General features: G+C 39.7%; 1 protein-coding gene across 1 annotated transcript in view; it reads left to right on the forward strand.

The window, feature by feature from the left end:
- Positions 1-15,751, forward strand: part of LOC111869498 (PC4 and SFRS1-interacting protein) — a 61,592-nt gene extending 45,841 nt beyond the window's left edge. Inside the window, exons 10-17 of the mRNA XM_023861067.2 lie at positions 1,429-1,622; positions 5,122-5,296; positions 9,372-9,425; positions 9,513-9,578; positions 9,678-9,804; positions 11,188-11,318; positions 13,154-13,199; positions 13,738-15,751. Coding sequence (XP_023716835.1) covers positions 1,429-1,622; positions 5,122-5,296; positions 9,372-9,425; positions 9,513-9,578; positions 9,678-9,804; positions 11,188-11,318; positions 13,154-13,180 — 774 coding nt within the window. The 3' untranslated portion in view covers positions 13,181-13,199; positions 13,738-15,751. The remainder of the gene's footprint in view (positions 1-1,428; positions 1,623-5,121; positions 5,297-9,371; positions 9,426-9,512; positions 9,579-9,677; positions 9,805-11,187; positions 11,319-13,153; positions 13,200-13,737) is intronic.
- Positions 15,752-26,088: the final 10,337 nt, after the last annotated feature.

A 26,088-nucleotide genomic window follows, 5' to 3' on the forward strand; every position in this document is an offset into this window, starting at 1 on the left:
TCTTTTAGGATTGCTTGCCATTGGTCTCAATCCTGTGACTTTTTTCTCCAATTTCTAACCTCCATTGTCTTTGAGTCTTCTTCAGCTGACTCTAGCCACCTGATAGCAGGTCTGCCTACTTGTTAAGTACCCTACTTCTACATAGGGACAGCACATTCCAAGTTCCCACTTATGGGTTGTTTTAGGTTTTTCCATCCAGCTGCAATCTTCAACAGCTTCTCAGCAATAAGGCTTTTAATGGGGTGGGGTTTTAATTCCATGCCCAACCCCCCAATTTTGAAGACCAGGGTTTTTACTAGTCTGAATGTTTATTGTAGTCATGACAGTATTTGTACATTACATATTCTACCATTTGGTCCTCCTGTTCTTTATCGTTGAATATTTGTAAGTCCATTAATGTCACTCATTGAATTTTGAAATGAATGGCAAATGTCTCAGCAGATTCTACTTTTAAATCCACCTAGCAAAGGAATTTTATCCTAACAATAGTAGTGTCTTACTGTGGCCAGTGTGGAAAGTAATTTATCACACCACATATAGGCAAAGCACAAAATCTGGTGTTGTATGGAATACCTAGGTGTTAGACCTGTAAACCTATGTAAAATTTTCGCATAGTGGGGGGTGGAGTCCAGCTGGGTCCACTTGGCACGTCGACCATTGATTGGCCCATTGTACCTGCCCCACGTGTTTATGATGATGGAGAATTTGGCGGAATGAAGATTGGCAGGGGAAACTGAAGTACTTGGAGAAAACCTACCCCATCGCCACTTTGTCCACCACAAATCCCACTTGACCAGACATTGGATCGAACCCGGGCTGCCATGGTGGGAAGCCAGCGAGTGACCGCTTGAGCTATGGTGTGGCCATAACCTATGTAAAAAGCTCTAGAACACATAACATTGTTTCAAACATTGCCTAGATGCTCTGTGTCATACTGGGTATGATTAAAAAAGAAGGATACGGCTATCCCTGTAACAGGCCATGGAGGCCCATAGGGTTGTGAGATGTCGGGGATCCCACAATCTAGACAATTGGCTCACAGCTGGTGACGTCAGCCTTACGGGCCAGCCGCCCTTTTCCCCCAGGAAGATTCTTGGTACTCATTTCTGTTAGAGGCTGAGTCAACCCCAGGGCCATAGTGCAGCTGGAAGTATTAGGTCAATTGAAAAATCCAGTGACCTTGTCGGGAATGAAACCCACCACAGTCAGTTGAAACTGGGCAAGGTTTTGTGGAATATTGTTTCAGAAAGTGCCAAAGTAAGATTTCTGTCTGTTCATGTGCATGTTTGTGTTAAAGGCAAGGTAAAAACAAGTTCAGCAATTATTCTGAACAAATTATAGATTATTACAAAATTTATGTGTGTTCATTAGAAACACGAAGACACTTAAGGTAGATAAATTCATAACAACTGGTATTGTAAATTTCAGAATGAGAAGGCTCGAATGATGTGGGATGAGGCAGTGTACCGTAATGCACTTCGATTAAAATCACAAATTGAGAGAGGAGAGTTCATACCTGAAGACATCAAGAAACAAATAGAACGTAATATCCAGATGAAAGAGGAAGAAAAATCTATTCTTAGGAAAGATCGTATTGTAGACCGAAAGAAGAATAAGATTAAGTAAGTGTCCGTAATGATATATTCTGATACTTGATCAGTCTGTTGACTCTTGTAGACACACGTGTTGCAGTCAGATGTGTAATGTAGCCGACTGCCGACGTACAGCTGCCACAACTGTCGCTCGAGCTTGAGTTCTTTTTCTCAGGATATGGGTGCTTCGGAGATGGGAGTGGAACACACTTTGGGGTTAATCAATCCGGGATCACCAGAACACCAAATATTGCACTTTTAATTTAAAATTTCATTCAGTGGTTAATATTTGCATTGTCCTTCAAGCTAGCCACTTCGTCCGCCCTACTCGCTACCCTACTGTTAAACTCTTCTCCATCTACCTTTCAACTACTGTCCTCCTCAGCTCCCTACAACCGACTGCCCTCTCTTTACCAGTCCCCCAGTTGGCCTAAAGAAACGAAAAAAAATAGAAACATAAAAAGAGAAAGCCAAGGGTTGAGCCCGGCATCTGACCTACATTCGTATTTTTCGAGGAGCTCATAAACTTTTTTAGGTCTTCAAGGCATGCAAGACCCCTCTTGGCCGGTCTTGCACATGGTCAGTTCATGGGTTTATGATACTGGGAGTAAACAGGTGACGTTAGGGACAATAGTGGCACCCTTAGCCTAAGGAGGACAATAGCTGGATTACAACTAGACGGTCCCGGGATGGTATCTCACCGATGGAGCGTCTCAAACAATGCATTAGTTGTTCATGCCCTTAGTTAAATAATTTTGGCGAGGGATGTCCGGTTACAGTAACCGTTCCACTGCCGTGCACTAAAAATACTGCATTTAAATTTAAAAAGACATAATAAGTGAAAGTAAATAGTCTTGGAGTACTGCTGCTGTGGCATTGTAGTAATTAAAACAGTTGTTTGAAATTAATACAAAGCCATATTTTCAGTCACTGTAACAAGCCAAACTCCCATGTCATTTTGAGTTGTACATTTCGCTTAGGTGACTTGAGGTGGTTTGTATGTTAAGATAATTTATGTAACATGAGGTAGCATGGAATAAGTTGAGGTGCTTGAAGTGAATGAAGTAAGGTGTAGTGGCCTGTATGTCCCATAAACCATTTAACATTTTTCATTTCAATTGATATTGGAGGGATTCTGCCAAAAGTTGCAATGCAGTTTCGATTTTAAGGCATATTGATCCATAAAAGTAAAGCTATCCCCGTAACAGGCAGTGAAGGCCCATAGGGTTGTGAGACACTGAGGGTCCCACATTATTTAGACAGTCAGCTCAAAGATGGCGGTAAGGTTGTCAGCCTTATGTGCCGGCCACACTTTACTTCCCAGGAAAATTATTTAATTAATTCCTGGTACTCATTTCTGTTAGAGGCTGAGTCGACCCCAGGGCCATGGTGCGGCTGGAAGGATTAGGTCAATTGAAAAAAATCCAGTGACTTCATCGGGACTTGAACCCATGACCTTCAAGCTTGTAGCATAGTGCCTCAACCAACTGCTCTGCCGCGTGCCCCCATATTGATCCATAATACACACTAATTTGTATAAGGTCATGCGTTGACTTTTCATTGCAGTTCGTAAACTGTTTCACATGTTTTATTAAAATATGGTATGCGGGTTTTGCACTAAAAGTTGTTTGACAGTTCTGATTTTCAGCCATATTGATTCATAAAATGCCTGGTTTGATTAAGACCATAAGTGGACTTTGCCATGGCACAGATTTTGTTGAAATTCAGTATGGGAGACCTTCACTGATTTGAAATTCATTATTCCTACCTTTTAGTAAGCTTAATGAGCTTCAAAGAATGGAGTTGATAATTTTGTGTACTACATTATGTCAGAAGCCACATTGATTTTGTTGCTCTTAATAACAAAATGAACTTCTCAGTTTTATCTTCCAAACTATATAATCTACATGGACACCAGCACTTGTCTGTGGCCATAAAATTAGACTTCAGATATTCCTGGGCTCACACCCATTCATATCTTCATAAATTTGAATTGTGATGTAATTTATGACTCTTTATGGTGTCATTTCATTTTTAAGCTTGGAAGGCACGACTGGCAAATGATAACTTTGTGCTCACACATGCACGCATGTTAGTTAATATTTTAGTTACAGTGATACAGGATGATTCACTCAGAGGAGGTCCTGAATTCATAATTGTAAATTACACAATAATTTACTGATAAAACAGAACTTTGCAACCCTGACCCAGTGCTGTGCCAGGTTTTCACCATTTCCTTCTGTCCGACTGCATGTGTTATAAGGTGGAATAATGTATTTAATTGTGGAGCATGTTTTTCTTGTATGCTTATACTGGGTTACAGGATCATTGAAACAATGTCAGGCAGCTTTCAGAAGCTGTGTCCATTTTGCAGATGGTCAGAGAAAATTATCAGAATAAGGTCTGAAAACTGGCGACTAAAGGAATCCTATTTACTCAGCACAGGAGGTCAGCCTTCAATGACACGTAACATGATGCAGAATGCGTGGCAGCAACCGACTTTACCAGCAAAGTCATTATATCAGTTATCACAGGAGACTGGCTTGTGTTCTTCATCATGTCAGAAGAGTGGCAAAGAAAGGAAGAATTCACCTATACCATGTTACTGATGTTCAGAAGCTCCAACCTTCTGATATGCAGAAAAGAGTGGTCTATTTCCAGTGGTTTAAGAAATTTTTTGTGCAGAATCCTGAAATCTGGGACACAAGGCAGTTCTCTGATGTAGCTTGGTTTCATCAAACAGAGTACATGGACTTACAGAATATGTGCATGTGGGCCACTGCAAATCCTGCCATTTATGAGGAGTTTTTCCATCCCCAGAAAGTGGCGATGTGGGTTGCTCTGGCACCAGGAAGCATAATTTTGCCCGTGTCTTCCACACAGTAATCAGTACTAATGTGTACCTTTGTATTTACCAAGAATTTGTAATCAGTTGAATGACTTGGAACTGACAGATGACAACAAGATGAATGGCATGTTACATGTCAAACTGGACCTTGGAAGAGCCTAAGAGTTGTCTTTGGGTGGGATTATCGTGAAAGGACTTTAATGTGATTAATGTGTGATTTTTAATTATTAATTTGGGACCTCTTGTGAGTAAATCATCATGTACTGTTATCATGGCCTTGGAAACAAAGTGTGATATTGTATGAGTAAATTGCAGACCAATTCCCAGTGGGATACTTTTTCAGTAAGTTATTTACTGCAGAGGAAAGCGAGAAGTCATGGGTGTAAGCATTCTGTGAGTTGGTTCAGTCTTCCTTGTGGCAATCAGATATCCAAAGAATTTGCTGAACATTTTCACACTCAGGTGAAATTTTGAGATTATCACAAAAGGTATGAAAATTCTGCAAGTAAATGCATTGATCATATCTACAACATTGATGCCACATTTAGCTGCATAGATTGTTGGATCTTTAATTTGAAAATTTACACCTCTGTTGTGTAATGTTTGAGACATTGTTCTCTGAATGTAAGACTATTGATAGATGATTCATTCATTCATTACTTTCATGTTATATATTTTCAGGTGGATGAAATTGGAATCACGCCTTGTAGAATTGGATGCACTAGTTAAATCTAATCTTAGTTTAACTAGGGCTGATCCAGACCGCTGCTTGGCTCATCTGGATGAAATCTCAACACTTACAATTGATCCCCTTATGTTGAAGAAACATCCTCAAGTAGTAGAAACTATCAAAAAGGTGAATTTTAAATTAGTTTGCAGTTTATTGATATGTCAAAGTCTTGTTCCTGTACTTAATTAAGCAGCACATCATAAAGGCATATTGGGAACTGGGGGTATAGCTTCAAGCATTCATAAACTCTGTGTTAGATGGAGGTGAGTGATTAGCTTCAAGTCGAAACTGTTTTCTCTCTGGGGGAAAAATCTCCTGATACCCAATGAATAGGAGGCTGAGTGGTCCCCATACATGGAGTGGATGCTATGATGGTGAAAGAAATCCATACCTCCTCCTTCCAGCCCTTAGCGTGGTCCCTATACTGAGTTATATCTGCCCTGTTTTATTTATATTGTGACATTGTGACTGGAAACCGGAATAGTGGGATGAATATATGCAGTTATTGCTAGGCAGTGGTGCAGTAAACGTATTTGTATGGCAGCAGATGCTGATGCAAGAATAGAGGACGTGACATTTTGTATGTATTCCATGCCATGGTTATATAATGAGGGCCAACTGGACAGTATAACATTGTAAACAACAGGCCTGTCCTGTCATCAGAGAGGGCACCTAACATGAACACACCTGAAACTGTCTGACAGTAACAAAAATCTGGTCTTGGTCCCAAGACATCCCGGCCGACTGGCCATCAGTTGTAACTTCACTTTGACGTGACTTTGGTGCAACAAGTGTAACACCTACATAGAAAGACGAACCCTTCCTTCATGAAAGAGGAGGCCAAATTTTGAAACATATACATGTCTAGGGGAGAATAAAAATCTTGATCATGGATCTCCAGGAGACTGAAGACAGGAATGACTGTGCTGGCAAAGCCAGTGGCAATTTAACCAAACAACCAAAGCCAGTCAGTTGGAGGTTGTAGTCAACAATTGGAGTTATTGGAATTGCACTTTTATCAGCTGTTATGTACGATGGGTACCCAAAAGAAACCGAACTAATTTTTTTGTGGGCAGAGCTTTTGTAGTACCGCGTTTTGCCGCTATGAGCGCATAGAGCTAACATTCCTGAGTCGATAAGTCGACTACCGTTGCTTCAGAAGGTAAGGACTAGTTTCGGCAGTTTATAACGACAACTCTTTTGTGTGATCGTCATTTTTGCAATGGCTGATTTTTGTGAACAGCGTGCGGCGGTGAAATTCTGCTTTTTCCCCGGGAAAAGTGGAACAGAAACTCTTGAAATGTTAAAAACGGCATACAAGGACGATGCTATGGGGAAAACTCAAGTGTTTGAGGGGTTTCCCATTTCAAAAATGGTGAAATGTCAATTGATGACAAACCTCGATCTGGTCGTCCTTCCATGGCCCGAACGCATGAAAATGTTGAAAAAATTCGTGAAATCATCAAGGAAGATCGACGACGGACCATTGAAGAAATTGTGGAGCTGTCGGGAGTGACTTGGAGCTCAGCGGCCAGATTTGTGGCAGTTGGGTGACTGGTATTTCCATCATGACAATGTCCCTGCTCACACAGCCCTGTCTGTACGACAGTTCTTGACCAAAAATGGTATGACCCCTGTTCCTCACCCTCCATACTCACCCGACCTTGCCCTTTGTGACTTTTTTTTTTCCTCAAATGAAAAGAGACATGAAAGGAAAAAACGACGGAGGCGCTGTCAAGCATCTCAAAAGATGAATTTAGTCAATGTTTTGAAAAATGGAATAAAAGACTAGACAAGTGTATTAGTGTAAGTGGAGAGTACTTTGAAGGGGATTGAAGGTTTGTGCTTAAAATTTGAATAAATAAGTTTTAAAAAAAATAAGTTCGGTTTCTTTTGGGTACCCCCTCGTAACAACAGTTAGTGAATAAGCAGAATACTTTATATGTGCAGTAGTTGTGATTTAGAGTGTATAAATCAGTGAGACTGTTAGAGTTATTTATAGTTATAAGCCTCCACTAAGTCCAGTTATCAATCCAAACCCCATGTCTAGTCACTAATATTTGAGAGTATGTTTGGTGTTAAGAATGTATTATTTTGCAAGTGTGTGTTTTTCATTATACTTGTTACTGTTTTACCAGAAGTACTTTCATTGCTTAGTCTGATTTTTAGTATGTGCAGAAACAGATACCAGAATTCCATTTTATGTTGTAAATCTCTGAAATTATTCAAGCAGATTTGTTTAATGTGTAATGTACAGTTCCAGTTCAGTTTCCAGCTATTAAAAACTCCAGAAAGAATCTTTTGATTGTGCTGTGGGATGCCTGCTGACTGTCTGATTGGCTCTATAGTTGTTCACACTGAGCAACTATCATTCTTGCTGTCACCATGTATTCTGCCCTAAGAGTGTCAAAGGCCATGTCCATACAGTATACTTGACAAAATACTTTGACTTATTAATTTCAGGGGTACGTGGTAGTGTAGTCGGTTGAGGCACCATGCTACAAGCCAGAAGGTCATGGGTTTGAGTCCCAATGAGGTTCCTCCCTCCCCAATATACCTAATCCTTCCACCTGCACTATGGCCCTGGGGTCGATTCAGCCTCTGACAGAAATGAGTACCAGGAATCTTCTTGAGGGGGTAAAGGGTGGCTGGCGTGTAAGGTTGAGAACCCTACTGCCATCTGTGAGCGGATTGTCTAGCAGATGTGGGAGCCTGAACTTGGCACAACCCTATAGGCCTCCATGGCCTGTTACAGGGATAACTTTATATTAATTTCATTTTGTTTGAGAAGGTCAGACTTTCCATTTTTTATTTTACTGTAGTGAAATGAATATGGAGCTCATAAAATTGTCCTTGTGGTATTGAACAGTGGCAAGCCAAGATGGCATGAATGATGGGGCTGTCCTTTCACATTTTTAGAGAGAAATTACAGATTTATATTTGATTAGTATAGAATTATCTCAGGATAGTATTGAAGTCAGGTACCATAGCCATTCTCTCTCCTTGATTTATTTCACATTTTGAAACTCCTACGTTGAGTTATTTGTGGAAAGCATCGACTGTCAGGAATGGGAATTAGGTTTAGAGATCATCTAGGTAATCAGTAAGCATGAGCTCTGAGGACATGAGCAGGCTTGGATAGTAGCGTGAATGACAGAATAGAGTTGGGAAGGTGAAGTGTAGAAGCTTAATTACTCAGATTGAGTCGCTGTTCAATATTAATATATATCTATTTAGGTATTGCTGTATTGATTATTTGATATTTTTAATCAGTACAGTTATTGCAAAAGGTCAGGTTAATTGTAATTCAGATTTAGTTGACCACAAAAAGAAGTTATGTTTGTGTTAGAGATTCCACTCACTGGGATTGACATAGTCTGGAAACGTTAGATGCTCCCTTTTATTGAAGTTACATATTAGGTATACAGTATGTGAGAATCTTAAGCAGTAATGTGTATCAAACATGTGTCTGGATGGTTCAAGTCCAACATCATAAGTGGCTTAGTACAATTTTTCCTTTGAATTGTTTTAGAAGACTTGGTATCTTGAAGGACAAGGGGTGGCATGGAATCGAGGGTTGTTATTTAAGTTTCAGCATGTCACCCTTCCCTTTATATGTCTGGCCTCCTTCAATGCAACAGTTTAGCCTGAACAGAACTAGCCATAATTTTTTAAAGTGGCAAAAACGTCCTTAATTCCAAACTAGAGTAGTTTATGGCCTGCATACTGCATCTAATAAACAGCATCGATGCCTTCCAATTTGGCTCGCATCTGGTATTGCTCATATCTCTTATGAAACAAATACAGATTGTTCACTATGAGAGGATTAGGCCCAACTTGGATTTGAACCAAAATAAGGGACATCTCAGAAGGCAGGTACAGTGCTTTTCATTTGTAGAACAGGATTATTCACTGCAGTGCCTTGTTTGGTTATGTAAGAAGAGAATGTTTGATAACATGAGATTGTGGTATGGTATTTTAAAATATCTGAATAATTTATCAAGTGATAGCCACAACATTAAATACAAAATTACCATTCTTTGTTATAAGTGCCTATAAGTCTTGTTCTCCATCTCTCCTTGGTTAACCATATATGATAATCCTGCAATTTTGCTTTCGTTAGTACATAAACCTCACTGGGTCTTGTCATGGAACCTACCCACTGTTCGGAGTTACCAAAGATTTGCTTCTTGTGTTTCAGCTGAGAAGATACATTGGGAATATGGGTGAATGGAATTATAATGAAGAGCAGAAAGTGAGTTTTATGTTTTACTTTTGTCAATGTAATATTTGTAGTACTTGTACAGAGTGATGAAACATTGGTATGGTTTTTCCTCCCCAGGCAAACTTTGCAACAAAAGCTGGTCAGATAAGAGATAAAGCAGATCACATCTATAACAGGTTCAAAGTAAGTACCTAAGTTTTAGATTTACTAAGAATGTGATATTTCAGACAAAGCATTGTGTTTTATGTTGGGATTATTGTTTGTGTTTTTTTATCTTTATAGACAATGTTCACCGTCCCAGAAGGTAGAACCTTCTGGCAGGCATTTGCTGACCATGTAACATTATTCAAGCAGCATACAAGCCATCTTAGTCCAGATAAGATGTATTCCCTCACTGTGGACCCTGTTGGTATGTTGACTATGCCTATTTTCCTTGATTGAAAGGACATAAATTAGGTGAGAGAGGAAGATTTTTTATAGGATGTCACAGAGAGACTGATATGCATTCTTCCAATATTTTATTCGCTGTTTTGTGCCAAATAAAATATATTCCTATGGAGTTCCCACTTAAAATAACTTCTTATATGGTGGATTTTATTTTGTATCTGTATTGTTTTTCATATAAAAACGCCTTCGTTCTATATTTACTTCAGGTCTTGTATAATTTACTCCCACATTAGAATTGTAATAAAAGTATTTATATTCCTGCAAGTTTTCAGTGTGTTCCCTCTGAAATAAGTGCACCTTCCTCATGCACTCAAATGCAGTAATTGCCATTTAATCTCCTCTTCCTATTATTTTCCCTCTCTTAAATCCACATATTCTCTTCAACATCTTATTTTCTTGCACCCAGAATCTGTGTCTCTTCCTTAGGGTGTGATACAGATGTTCACACCAGTATGTAACAATGGTTAAAATTATTGTATTGTGAATTTTAATACATAATTCATATAATATATACAGAAGAAATGATCTGGGCTGAATGGTGGGTGACAGTAGTAACTAGAGTCTGCTTTTTACATAGAGTTATAGTTTGCATCTGGCAGCTCTTCTTAGAAGCATGTCTTCTTTCATACCACATTCATCAGTCCAGAATTCATAATGTAAAATATTACTTACTTAAAGAGCTGAGTTACTTAAAGAGCTGAGTCCTTCTTGAGGAGAAGCCAAATGTGCAGCTACTCAAGAATTTTATGGAACCCGAAGGTTCATTACCGTGAACACAAGAGCTCTCCACTGGTCCATATCCTGAGCCAGATCAATCCATTCAATCCCATCACATCCTGTCTCTCTAAGATCCACTTTAATATTGTCCACCCACCTACGTCTTGGTCTTCCCAGTGGTCTCTTTCCTTGTGGCTTTCCCACCAATATCCTATGTGCATTCCTCTTCTCCCCCATTCATGCTACATGGCCTGCCCACCTCATCCTCCTTGACTTAATCATTCTAATTATACTTCGAGAAGAGTACAAATTATGAAGCTAATCTAAAATATGACATAAATGTTATTTAATACCTGCAATTGGAGCAACTTCCATTCCCAGTTTCTCATCAGCAATTCCATATTTGGAAAGATATTTGTATTTTCACTGTGCGCAATTATCTGTATTTTGAATAAAAAACTGATTAAGTATTAAGCGCTTGTGTCGTTAAAGTGATGTGTTTAAGGTTTGTTAGGGTTTAGACGTGTGTTGATGCTAGTTGTACATGCAGTATATTTGTGTTTGTAAGTCAGACTTAACTTGCCAAGTTAACATAAGTCATAATGTATTTGAAATTCTTCTGCGGTAGTAAGCAGAAGCAACGCAGAATCAGGATCCTCAGAAGGAGAACAGACAGAGAATCGTAGATCCCAAGATGAATGGGCTCTAGAGGACTCTGAAGGAGATGAAGAGAACAGAGCACCAGTAGAAAAGTTGCCAGTAAGTGGGGGTTATTATTTTTAAAATGAATGTAGAACTCTGAATTTTCTGTCGTAATGGAGAGAAGAAATAGCATGGGTGATTAAAAACAATGAACAGTCCAAAGGTCTGAAAGTACCCACTATCCATATTGCATTCATTTCTGAAAACTGCATAATTATTATGTACTGGCCCTATTTCTGGTCACTGAACATTGAGACAAAGGCAAGAAAAAACAGGCATGATGTGGTTCTAGCATTGGTTGACTATTGTAAATAAATGTGGTTGCCTTTTTTTTTTTGCGCGCGCCCTCATCCCAGTGGTGTGTATTTGTATTTTTTGCAAGTTTTATATTCTATAGGACTGTCAAAACATTTCCTCTGAAAAATAATTGGTTAGTAGAAAAATGGGCACAAAAATAGTAGCCTATTAAGTTATTAGTAAACGAATAACGAAGCATGTTATTTAAAGTTCAAAGCAAGAAAAGGCACTTTTCAGTGTCGTGGTACAGACAGGCTTATAGATAAAGTTGGTGACATTTAGATTGAAGATAAATTTATGTTTTTATTTTTAAAAAAGAAGATAATGTATCTTAACCAACCATCAACTAAAGGAAATAATCAACTGTTAAAAGAAATAAAGCATCATACCAATTTATTGTTACATGCCTTCTCACTTATTTTGGGTTTATCGTCATTAAACATGCACAGTGGGATTTAAAGCAATTAATTTTTGTGGTTTATTGCATTAAACTCCATGTGACTTAAAGTTTTACTCAGACATCAGAAGTAACCTATTCTGTATAAATGACACCTATATTGTTATGCCTTCATTTAAGTATGGAGATTACACTGAAAAATATTTGTTTTATACTTGTTAACCCAGCAGTATTTTCCGAAAATGGAGTTGCTGTCTAGACTGAGAAAGTGTAGGAGAAGGGCAGTGTCACAGGGAAAGAGATATTTTTGAAGTACCCAGTTTCATGCTTCACTGTCTAAAAATTCTTCTGAGTGATGTGTCTGGCAAGAAGTTTGTAAAGAATAAATATTCACTACATTGTGAGGATATCCTGAAGAAAGCAGTACAGAAACCACTGCATTAATGAGAAATTACCATGGCCCATAATTAAGTGAGAAATTTTGGTGTCTCTGGGTTGGCATTTCAGAGGGAGAAGTGAAAAAAAATATGCACGATGAGTTTGGCTGGAAGAAAATAAAGTTAGCGAAGTTCTTTAATTTTTGCATCCTATTACATGTTTGTATTAACTGGATGTTGAAATAACCATTTAATATTCTGTTGATTTAAACCATTTTATCATATGCCTCAAAGAAGAGCAGCCTACCATCATTTGACTCTTGTGGCCTGCAGATATAGAAAATTATGGGAGACTATTAGTACAGAATGGTGACAATTTTGCTTATTGATGTGGATGGGTGTCCTAATTGTTCTTTGTTGGGGATACTTGGTCAGCAATTTTTATACAAGTCTATCCATTTGTATACACTTCATTGCAGCAAAACACTGTACATAGTCTTATGTGAATTTCTGCACCTGTTACACCTTTAGTCCATGAAAATCAAATAACTACACAGTGTTCTTCTTTAGTGCAAGCATTAAATGGAGTAGCTATGTTGTTGATGCTAGTGATGAAGGGCAGTTGATTGCTGAAGGTCAGATAATTTTACTGGAACAATAGATTGATTCCATGCTGATTGCAAAAGAAAACAGCTAAATATTTTGCTCCCCCCTCCAAAATAAATTCAAACCAAAGGATATTCATTTATATGTATTTGTATGTGCATAGGTATATAAGGATATTTTTAGCATCCTGATGGTAATGGCAGTTTCTTTTTCAGGGTCAGGATGAAGCCAGACGGAGATGAAGCTGCTTCTACAATGCAGGTCTGATCATTAAATATTACAGTGATTAAGAAGTTTCTTTTTAAGATAGCAAGTGTATGCAAGAAAAATTATTAGAGAAAGCAACTGCCTTTCTTCACACCTTTTCCCCAGTGCTTCCTATTTTCATTTTCCTGCAGTTTGTTAGTATGTAGACAGATTGATTCTGGTTTCTCAGCCATAGAGGCCATAAATTGTAGGTGGAAAGTTGTGTTCTATGTATGAGATGTGAGAACCTTGCATCTGTGACACTGACTATGAAAAGTACTATCTTCAGGGATATGCTGCTGTGTATTCTAGTAGATGCTTACCTTTATTTTGGAGGTACTTGCTGCCTCCACCTACTTCTTGCCAACTGCTTGTTTGCATCCTGGACTTACTCTTGATCCCTGCAGATGGAGGCAGTATTTTGCACCGAAATGCTAATAAACTTCTACAGACTAGACAGCATCACATCCCAGAAGATGTGCTTGAAAGATGTACCCTCATCTGAACTGTGTAAAACCAAATAATATTAAGCACATGTCTTTTTTTTTTTCAGGTAATGTAATCTACATGATTAACTTGGGTATTTGAATCTGCAGTATATTTACATGTGTAACATTTTCACAGTAAACTGCTGAGTAGGTGACAAGTAATGCATAAAGTAATATATATTAGATTCCACACTGATGTGGCTGATCACCTGAGTAGACTTTGTTGTATACTATCGCCGTGAAAACTTCAGAACATGTGTAATATATATTGCTTGTAATGACATTGATTCTCCTGCCATCCTCATTACCATAAGAAGAATCAAGCAGCAGTTTAGTGATGTTTGATTTTGCTATAGGTGATCTAGTGTCACTTTTTCTTTTCATACCAGTACAATGATTCTCATTAATATGTACCATTTTGTATTTTAGGTTAGTACCTTTGTACAATAATAAGTTAAATGCAGTATAAGAATATAAATTCACCGCTTGATCTTAAAAGTTACTCTCTGTCCCTCTCATGATATTGGCATCTATTTCTGTTTATAACATAGTTCCAAACCCTTGTTCCTTGTGGAATATTGTAGACGTTGAAGATAGGAAAGGTACTTGTCCACCTTCAGCTTTGTCTCGCATACATATTCTTGTACAGTGTGTTCTTATGGGATGTGACACTGTGTAGCATCTCAAGTGATTGCTAACATTTGGAGAAACACGCTGCCTCCATTTTCATCTCTCAGGCTACACGGTGCCATAACCCAGAAAGCCTAAATATAAATCACTGCCATTGAAACCTCAAATCTGGTATACATATTCTTGTAACAAGGATGATTTGCCCTTCAGTGTGGTAATTGTTTCCAGGTAAAATAATAACATACAGTTGGATGGTTATAAACATATTAATAATTGATTTGAACATTCAGAAACAGTCACCAGTTTTGGTAAAAATAGTTTCATGTATGTGTGAAATAGTGGGGATCTTCCTTATTAGATGTATGTATTAGATCCAAAGTCAGGGTAGGAGGGCAAAGAAGGCTCGACATAGGGTTGATCATCTGTGGCATACTGCAGTGAGTAGCCAAAGATATGCAATTTTTCTGATATAGTCCTCTTCACCTAAACCTGCAGTTGCTAATTCAACTTGTTGGATCTGTGAACTATACAGTGTTACAACTCAGAAGATCATATTCTTTGGTATTCGGTTTACTGACTCAGCTGTGGCCTGATTGGAAACCCAGAGGGTTGAGAAAACCTGGGGAACAGTTTTAATTTATTTTTTTTAACATAACCACTGTAAAATGCTAAATTGATGACATATTTAAAGCTAGGTTTGGATTCTGTCTTCATAAACAGTATTGTAATATGGAGGCCCTACCAAAAAATTGAAGTTACTGTTTAGTAAACAGTTAAATTACTGGTCATTAAAATTATAAACTCCCTTCTGTTAGATGTCTTCCTTATCTGCAGGCTCTGACTACTGGCTGTTTTCACTAAGATCTCTCTTCTCTGGCCTCTACATTTTCAGTTTTTTTCTCATTGAAGGTCACTGTGACATGTACAACATATGCATTGAGATGGTAATCCTTTAATCATGAAATACAGATCTGTCCAATGTATGCTCAGTTATGCCACCTTGTGTATATCTTTAGTAGTCAGTCTTAAAACAGCCTGTGAAATTTAGAAGTGTATTAGTAATACTGTTATGCAAAGCAGTCCTTATGTAAAGGAGTATTGTATATAGTATCTGATAGTGTGTTCCTCGGAACACCCAGTGTCTGAAATCTTTTTTCATCTCTTCCTTTTATGTTAGTATATGTAGAATCCAGCCAAGTGTTTAATTTTATAGTTTGTATTTACTTTTAACACCAGGAACTAAACTTAGTTTTACCTTGTGAGTATAGTATCAGTTTAAAAGATCTATGAATATAGTTACTAATATAATTTTCTTTTGCCTAATTGATTATATTGTTTTATGTCATAAAACTGAATAAAACCAGGCATTGTGAGTATTTTCATATTCAATTACATTCGTGTTTGTGGTCTGTATGGCTGTCATAAATATATAAAATGTATTAATTTTAAAACTGTACTGTTCATTGTTTACAGTTCTGTTTTTCCTTTTTTTTTTTTATGCCCAGCACTCCTTCCCTCCGTCCCACTGCATAATTTGGTGTAGATAAGAGACATTTTCCTAACGATTTTTTACTTAGATTCATGATCTTAAATATGTTAAGAGCCACTATTTTAGCTGCTATTGTCTGTACGTATCTTGTAGAAACCAGTGGTTTGATGATTTAGTTACTTTAATGAAGTTTAATAACTCCAACACATACTGACCGCCATAGGATGTGCAACAGCACATGGTTATTAATCTGACATCAGAGAAAAATTGAATGGTTTGGCTTTTAAGACATCACTGCTTGCTGTATTATGTTACAATAAATGAATGATCCTACTTTCGTGCTTAATTTTCTCCTTTATTATGCCAATTTTAGTGTCAATATTATTTTAGGCATAGATCTAGGAACACGTTTTAAATAAAGAGTATTGTCATATGAGATATGTGAGAACCTCAAATCCAACCAATTTTAAATAATTTATATAAGACTGATGTAAGGTTTCATTTTATAATTGGAAGCACCGGAAGATGGCAATACATGGCTGAAGCATATTGGGTTTCTCGATTACTTAGTGAATAAAAACTGGTTTAACTAAATGGTACCCTTGGATTTAACACATTGCGGACCGGTGGTTTAAACATTTAAATCACTCTGGGGACCGGCGTTTTTAGGGAGATTTTAGGGAGATTTGTAAATAGTTGTTTCGAATATGGCAGTGGGAGGGTAATTTGAGGTTCTATCCTGAAATTTCACCAGAGGAACTCAGCTGTTATAACATAGAAAACCACAAAATGAATTATAGAAATACTGATTCCCATTCTGAGAACTGTATTAACGATTATACAAAAAATTTGAATTTTGAGAGAACATTTTTTTATTTATGACTGGAACAAAACCTTACCATTTCAGTATATAAAACAATGAATCATGTTGGGATTTAATAAATAGCGTAGTGTGTATTCTGTGAATGGTTTTCCATTTAAATTACCCGAAAATACGATATATATTGCTATTTTCCAGAGCTTTGAACTTACGCAGTTGCAGTATATGCATTTGGAACAGAATGCCAGAACGACAGGTTGCATAATGGCATGCTGATTGATGGATTCCTAAACTTCATCCCCTAAACTCATTCCTAGGTACAATAGATCCCTGTAGTCTGAAGTTTGAAAGATAAATATTTGCTCCTCTTTAATATGCGTTAAATGGTTTCGAGTAAAACAATGCTTTAGATCTCTCGTTGTGTTAATTAAATACTCTGCGTGTTATTCAGTCCCTTCCACCTGGGTTAACGACGCAAGACTTGAGCAAAGCGAACTGCGTCGGGCGAACACGGTTCATACTGACGTCCTCTTCATCATGCGAGACTGGACAGTACATTCAAGACCCTCGGTGGTCCAGATCCGAAGGTGGACCGTAGAAAATTCAGGATGCTTCGCACCAGGAGTCTTCCCATAGTATAAATTAATATGGAAAAAATATGTATCATTACCCTCGCCGACAAGTGAATACAAGCCAAGTGATCTATCTTCTATGTTATTCCGATTTGCAGTGACTTCCTTACTCTGCGTGATATTATAAGCGACATTCACAACAGCAAGAGCACTGTTGGACTGTCGAGTCTACGTCTTCATTTCCTACATAGACAAATTCTCCAGGAGGCATGTAACTCAGTGTGTACACCGAGTGCTTAGCAAGTGGCGTTGAAGGTGCCTTGTAACATGTCTGTGGCTTACAACATTCAGCAGGTCTGCATTTCCCTATTGGCTGGTAGGATGCACTGGTATTTGTTTGAAAGCTCATTTGTCCTTCAAGATAAAGATTGTCTGTCCGTCGCAAAGACTTACGGCGACACTATGCAGGATTATCTGCGTCGGTTCCAAGATAAGATAGTTTGTACACAGTGCCATATTCGAAAGGAACTGTTGGCTTCTTATATACATTTATAGGCTTGCATGACTTCGCGGGCTGAGGTTGTATGTCCACATACACTTCTCCAGGAGACGTAGCTCAGAATTTACACCGAGTCCTTAGCAAATGGCGTTGAAGGTGCATTGTAACCTTACAACATTTAGCAGGACTGCACTTCCCTATTGGCTGGTAGGATGCACTGGTAGTTGTTTCATAGCTCATATGTCCTTCAAGATAAAGATTATCTGGCCGTCGGAAAGACTTGAGGCGACACTGTGCAGCAGTATCTGCGTCGGTTCCAAAATAAGACAGTTTGTACACAGTTTAATTGCTAGGAAATTCGGCTTTTAGGCGTCATGGCAAATTGTTCGTTCCTAAATGCTGCTAGATCTAAGAAGCCAAAGTCGTATAAAAATCGAGTATGTAGTATTGTTTTTTAAAATTATTCATAATTCATGCCAAAGTGTCTTAACTCCGTTTACTTTTATTAATCAAGTAAAATAGCCTGAGAGGTCACTGTGCTGACACTGTGCCTATGCGCCTGTATACATGTTGCTTCCAACAACGTTTGAATGTGTAAACTACTCCTTGAGAATCTCGTAATACATATCATGACATTTTGAGCCCATCAAAATCGCCTAATTCGACAACTTTCCCATTAGAAATACAAATATTACGGTCTCTAATTGCTGAGCAGCCTTACACTTTTGCTAAATAGTTTCCCCAGCAACGAATCCACTTTGAAGAAAAGGAGAGCTGTCTGACGCAGAGTTTATGTGGTCCGTTCTTGGTTGACGTTCGAGTGCGATAACATTCCTGTTGAATCCGAATGTTGATACTCCCAGAGCCTTCAGAGAACCAATTGTTTTCCTGGGTCCAGTTGGCCATTGTGAAATAACGGGATTTCTTCTAATATATATGTGTTCGTAATGCGTGAAATAAATAATTATTTTTTTAGCAGTAAAGAAAATTTGTAATAGTGTGACATGTTGCGCAACGAAGGACCCCTACTTCCCCAGCGGCACGTGGCGGTAACGTAGCGCTCTCGTAATAGGAGAGTCATCACCCCGCAACTCTCCCCGCGCTGACGTGCCGAGCGGAGCCGAAGTTAGCCGAGTCCCAGCAACCTGGTAACTATGCAAATCGAGTCAACAGCGGTGACGTCACCAAGGGATATCGCGGTTGCTAGGCATCAGTCAACAACTCCGGACAGCGTTGCTAGCAACACGGCACCAGACGACAATGGCCCGGAACGATGCTACATAAGGAGCAGCGAAGGCTATTCACAGTTAGTTCCGAGCGAGCCTGCGAGTCGAGCTGACATAGCAGCAGTCGCGAAAAGAAGAACCGGACGTGTGTGTGATTGTGTAATTGGGAGTGTGTGATACAGTGATACATAGCTCCCCTACTGTAAACGTGTAGACCACTGAAGACAGAGTGAACTGATTTGCGTTTAGGGTTATAAAGTGTGAAACCCCGCAACTGTGTTATAATTAATTGTAGCCGTGATTTGTAGGTTGTTAAATGAACCAATTAACGATCTCTACGGCGTATTCAGTAACCCAACACGTTACAATATATATTACGGATATATATTGTCACATGTTCGGAATACAGAAAACACTTCCATAGTAACGCTACAACAGACCAATGCATAGGTAGCGACAATAGCGGTATTTTAGCCCCAACAATTGACCGTTGCGTAGGAATCGCAGATTCTACAATGCAGCGTTTCCAGGTTTATAACAATGGCTCATTGTATAGCAAACGCCGAGTTATAAATAGACCAGCTTCGACAAGAAGACGTTAGTAACCATGCTGCGCCTGTACGCTTCCATCCACAGGGAGCTGCGAGAGTCACTCCTGCTTGAGCAGAAAGAAGAATCAGCTGAGGAATTTCGAGAACAAAGAAGACGTAAACGAAACCCATCAGAGGAGCAGACTAAAGAGCCAAAGCCGTCACCTAGCCCAAGGGATCCCAGGATAAAATCCCGGGTTGAAGTGCCCAAAAAAAATTTTTGCGCCCCTCAGGACAACAGAAAAGGACCTCGCGGAGGAGACATCCGACAAAGAAGAGCAACCATCTTGCAGAAGTCAGGTAGGCCTCCTCTAATTGTCCTAACCTCTGCAACTAACCCGATACAGTTGCAGAGGAATGTCAAAGGCAATACTAATGGCAGTTTTGAGTTCCGCAACACAAGAAGTGGGACCAGAATTCTCACAAAAGAAATGGCGGACTTTTCAGCCATAAAGAAATTTCTTGAAGACAGCAATTTGGTTACATTTCCTACTTTCCAAAATCCGAAAAACCCATCAAAGCTGTCATCCGTCACCTCCCCCAAAATACTCCAGCAGAAGATATCTCTGACGGCCTGATGAGTCTGGGGTTTGACGTCATTAGCATCAAACAAATGACCAGTCGTCGGACTCCTCCAGGAGGAACAAATACCATCTACCGTCCCGTGTTCCTTGTTACCCTTCCTAGAACGAAGAAGTCCCAAAAATTCTTCAGACTGACAACCTCTGCCACATTGCCACCAAGGTAGAGGCGTACAAGGCAAAAGCGGGTTCACACAGTGCTACAACTGGCAGCAGTTCGGCCACGTTTGGGCAAACTGCAAACAGCCCCCACGTTTTCTGTGGTGCGGAGGTGATCACTTACACAAGGAGTGCCCAGGAAAGGAGAACTCTGCCTCCACCCCAGTAAGCTGCAACTGCCATTTGTCGGAGGGAGAAAAGCCACATCCCGCCAATTCTCGGGGTTGCAAACATGACAAAGAAGAGCAACAGAGAAGGAAGGTTCAGAGAACGTCCAAAACTACGGGAAGGGTGTTCTCTTCAGCCACCGTCACTCCAGGTGTCTCCTTCCCGGCGGCACTTCGAGGCAGTACAGCAGAGCAGCATCAGCGCCCTCAGGAAAGCCATGTTCCGGTGGCTCCAGCCACAACAGATAAGCAGATTTTATGGGCCCCTGCGCTGCAGAAAGAAACAGGTCAGTCAGTTCAAGCTACTAATGTAAACGGTCAGTCTCTGGAAAATATGTTGAGAATAGTGACTGTAGTACAGCAGATGATGACAGAGGTCAGTGGTGCAGTGTCCGAGGAGAACAAAATAATGGCCACAACTAAAATTGTTCTAAACTTAATGAAACAAAATGGCCACTAGAGTTCATAGGCCCCTCAAAGTCATAGCATATAATGCGAACGGCATTGGGAGGCAGCGCTATGAGCTCAGTAAACAGCTGCAAACCTACACGTAGATGTGGCTCTGTTTTCAGAGACACATCTGAAACCTCATGAGAGATTCATTATTTCAAATTACCACTTTTATAGAATCGACGGCAACTCGGGCAGAAAGGGCGGAACTTCCGTTGCAGTAAGAAAAGGCGTTCCCCATAACCATGTAGACTTACCACCCCTTATTTCAGTAGAAGCGACAGGGGTCCGCATACCAATTGGTAATAGCGAAGTGTTGCTTGCAGCTGTTTATAAATCTCCAGGCGAAGCCTGGAGTGATTCTGACATCACTGAGCTCTTAAGCTTCAGACGAAAGTCCGTTTTGGCTGGTGATTAGAAAGCTAAGAACCCATTTTGAAATATCAGAGTTTTAACCCCTCAGGTTTGAAACTTATAGATTTATTTGATATTGGTGATTTCGAAATCTCAGCACCACAATTCCCCACTCATTATTCCCCTGCGGGAAAGGGTGACGTGATAGACATTATGGTTCACAAAAATATTAGAATGTCGGATGTCGTCGTCTCTGATATTTTGGACTCAGATCACCTACTAATAGTATCCCACATACTGGATCACGTTAAAATTAGGAATCTTTCGGAACCCATTGAAAAATTTACAGATTGGGAGCGGTTTCAAAGCCTCGCTTCTGAATTAATATCACCTAAACTAGAAATTAATTCTTGGGTCGAAGCCGATAAAGCGGCACGCGACTTTGCAGCCTCTATTGCTTCGGCATATAGGCTGTCGACAAGTAAAGTTACACTTTCGGGCATAAACAACGATCTTCCTGGTCTAGATCGTTTGATAAAATATAAACAGAGGCTAAGAAAACTGTGGCAAGAAACCAGGGATCCAGCTTGTAAAACGACAGTCAATTGGGTCACCAAAGCAATCAGGCCAATGACCCGTAAGGAGACACTTGAACGACGGGAAACAAAAATAGGTAACGCTGAAGTCACACCTCAGAGTATATGGCCCATTGCGAAATCTCTCCTTAAGAGAGACGGACCAAGGGCACCAACTGCCATTCATGGTTCTTCTGGCCTAAAATTTCATTCTTCTGAGAAAGCCAAAGAAATTGAAGACTGTTTGGAAATTCAGTTCATGCCACATGACCAGTGCGACGAAAACCATGAAGAGCGGGTGGAGGCTAGAGTTCAAGGTCTGCTGGAAGCCGAGGATGAAACCCCCCCCCTAAGGATCAGACCATGTGATATTCAGAAATTAATAAAATCACTTAAATTAAAAAAAGCCCTGTGGAATTGACGGCATCCCAAATGAATGCCTCAGGCACCTTCAAGGCGACCATTGGTTCACCTAACTCATTTATCCAATCACTGTTTTCGGCTCTCTCATTTTCCAAATACTTGGAAGGAAGCAAAAATAATAACTTTACCTAACCGGGTAAAGACTCGAAATTTCCTCAAAATCTACGTCCGATCAGCCTCCTGTCCACGACAGGAAAACTATTTGAGAAAGTAATTTTGAAATTCCTCCGTAAATATATTGAAGAAAGAGGCTTGCTCATCTCAAGTCAGTTTGGTTTTCGTGCACGTCACGGCACGACTTTGCAATGTATGAGGCTGGCGGACCACGTGACCCTTAATTTCAACAATAAAATGTTTACGGCTGCAGTGTTCTTGGACATCGAAGAAGCCTTGTATACCATGTGGCACGCAGGCTTGCTGTTTACGTTATGAAAATTGGAATTCTCTAACACTTTGACCAAGCTTATTGGGTCCTTTCTTTCTAAACGTAAATTTAGGGTCTCGGTTGAAGGCGAAATGTCAACGCAAAGGGAAATGCAAGCAGGGGTGCCACAAGTTTCTGTCCTTTCCCCTACACTTTACAATTTGTGTATAAATGATGCTCCCTAAACACGTGGTTTTCACCTGGCCCACTTTGCGGCCGGCACCTGTCTATATGCGACAGATCGCAAGGAGGGTTTTGTTGTTAGAAAACTACAGCGCGGTCTCACCTCAATTGAGACCTGACGTGAGCGCTGGAATATAAAAATTAATTAAGATAAGACTCAGGGGGTCTACTTCTCTCGTGGTCGTCGACCGCCTGAGTCTTGTCTTACTCTAAATGAAAGAAATATTCCATTTGTAAATAGTGCAAAATACCTAGGTGTAATCTTCGATAAGAGTGACTTGGAAATTTCACATAGAAATGATCGAAGCCAAGGCCTTCAGAACATTCATTAGAGTGTATTCCTTATTCAGAAATGAGCGATTGAGCGCTAGCATTAAATTTATGACTTATGCTAGTCCCGCCTGGGAGTTTGCGGCAGACACTCATCTAGTGAAATTGCAGCGTCTGCAAAACAAGGTTCTGCGCATCATTGGCAATTTTCTGATGCGCACACCGGTCCGCGATTTGCACATGGCATTCAAAATCCCGTACGTATATGACTTTATAACAAAATTATGCAGGCAACAAGCAGAAGTCATACAAAATNTGACTTGGAAATTTCACATAGAAATGATCGAAGCCAAGGCCTTCAGAACATTCATTAGAGTGTATTCCTTATTCAGAAATGAGCGATTGAGCGCTAGCATTAAATTTATGACTTATGCTAGTCCCGCCTGGGAGTTTGCGGCAGACACTCATCTAGTGAAATTGCAGCGTCTGCAAAACAAGGTTCTGCGCATCATTGCCAATTTTCTGATGCGCACACCGGTCCGCGATTTGCACATGGCATTCAAAATCCCGTACGTATATGACTTTATAACAAAATTATGCAGGCAACAAGCAGAAGTCATACAAAATCATGAGAATGAGAATGTTCGCAACATCGGACAAGGCGAAGCCCTTCACAGAAAGTATAAGAGGCTTAAACTTGGCGGCGGTCAGGCATACGACCGTTCAAGTGACTAGACTGCCCTGGAAGTGAATAATACTGGAATTAGTGCGTAATCTGCTGTACTGAGCCTGGACTGACAGAGGCCTTGTATATATTGTACATAAAAGTAAGAAATAAGTGTGTATGTAAAATATGTAAATACAGACAGTGGACATATTAATACAGACTGACTGACAAATGACAGACCCGACCTCTCGCCAGTGAGGGCGCCCCACAAGGACAAGACAGTAACTTTCATTCAAAAGAAATATCTGGTCATGAGCTCCAGCTGGGTCTCGAAACCAAGACAGACAGACTGACTGACGGTCAGTTGTAACATTACTGTGACTTTTTTCAGAAGTTAATTTGAAATTAACCGCCGAAGGGGACAGTCTCATTTGTTGATTCTGCGATTCCTAGGCAACGGCCAACTGTTGGGGTTACAATACCGCTAGTGTCGTTACCTATGCAATGATCTGTTCTAGCGTTACTATGGAAGTGTCTTATGGATTCCGAACATGCGACATTATTTATATAGATACATTTCAGCGCAACATTACAGTAAAATATAATGATGTGTAATAATTAGTAGATTGGACAAAAACATTAGTAGCTGTAAGGGCTCCGTTGACAGTAAACATGAATGCATAAATGCATATACTGGTAGAATATTAGATTTTGTAATCATAATTAATGAAATCTTACAGAACCTTGAATACAAGTTTAAGTAAATCACATATATAACATTTCACTAGACCACACACTTGAAAATTATCAAAGTGCTGCTGTGTAACAGCTGCCACAGCTGGCTTCCCGAAGTATTCGTGTGCGTCAGCCACAAGTTTCTAGCAGCAGCAGGTCACAAGGAATGAACAGCAGCAGTCCTACTACTGACGGACTCACGAACCCAAAGAAACCCGGTCTGTCCAGTAATATAGTCTCGGAGAGTACCATGCTTCCAGGAATACTTCATTTTGGTCCGTGAATCTCACCTAGCGATGGTTCAAGTACTGTTGCATAGTTACGTAGCCGTTGCCTAGCTTTGTCACTTTGTCTGTTTCGGGATTGTTGCTTAGCAATTGGTCTATAAAGAAAATATGTTGTTTCCTTTGTATGAGCGCCTGGGTTTTGACTTTTCTTTGATCAGGTGGATTTAATATTAATATGATTATGAGAAAGCATAAACCCAAAATTGTGGCGCGTGCACCGGTGTAGAGTCTGAATCCATCACATCGCCCAAATCGGGTGAGGTTCTTCTCGAATATTGAGTCCCTTTCACTTGGATTAAACACGCGATATTTGAGGAGAGGGAAATACGCCGGGCGAACACGGTTCATGCTGACGTCCTCTTCGTCATGCGAGACTGGACGGTATTTTCAAGAGACTCGGTGGTCCAGATACGAAGGCGGACTGTAGTAAATTCAGGATGCTTCGCACCAGGAGTCTTCCTGTAGTATAAATTAATATGGAAAAATTATATATCATTTCCTTCACCGACAGTTGAATACAAGTCAAATGATCTATGTTCTATGTTATTCCCTTGTGCAGTGACTTCCTTATTCTGCATGATATTATAAGCGACATTCACAAAAGCACGGGCACTGTTGGTCTGTCGAGTCTACTTCTTCGTTTCCTACATAGACAAATTCATCAGGAGGCATGTATCTCAGTGTGTACACCAAGCCCTTAGCAATTGGCGTTGAAGGTGCCTTGTAATATCTCTGTGGCTTACAACATTCAGCAGGTGTGCACTTCCCTTTTGGCTGGTAGGATGCACTGGTAGTTGTTTCAAAGCTCATTTGTCCTTCAGGAAAAGATTTTCTGGCCGTCGCAAAGCCTTGCGGCGACACTCTGCAGGATTATTTGCGTCGGTTCCAAGATAAGTCATTTTGTATACAGGGCGATCTTCGAAAGGAATTGTTGGTTTCTTATATACATTTAAAGGCTTGCGTAACTTCGCGGGCTGAGGTTGTATGTCCACATAACCTTCTCAATGAGGCATGTAACTCAGTTTGTACACCTAGTCCTTAGCAAATATCGTTGAAGGTGCATTATAACATCTCTGCGGCTTAATGTTTTGTATTTAGTTAGAAGATTTGACAGAAAAAGTAGATGCTGTAATGGCTCCGTTCATAGTAAATATGACTGCATAAATTAATATACTGCTAGAATATTAGAATTGGTAATCACATTTTTTGAAATCTTAAAGATCCTTTAATATAAGTTTCACTAATTCACAAATATAAAAAATTATATGGAACAAACTTGAAAATTATCAATTTGCTGCTGTGTAACAGCTGCCAC

This window comes from Cryptotermes secundus, unplaced genomic scaffold, assembly GCF_002891405.2.
Source record: "Cryptotermes secundus unplaced genomic scaffold, Csec_1.0 scaffold2396, whole genome shotgun sequence".
Classification (NCBI taxonomy): domain Eukaryota; kingdom Metazoa; phylum Arthropoda; class Insecta; order Blattodea; family Kalotermitidae; genus Cryptotermes; species Cryptotermes secundus.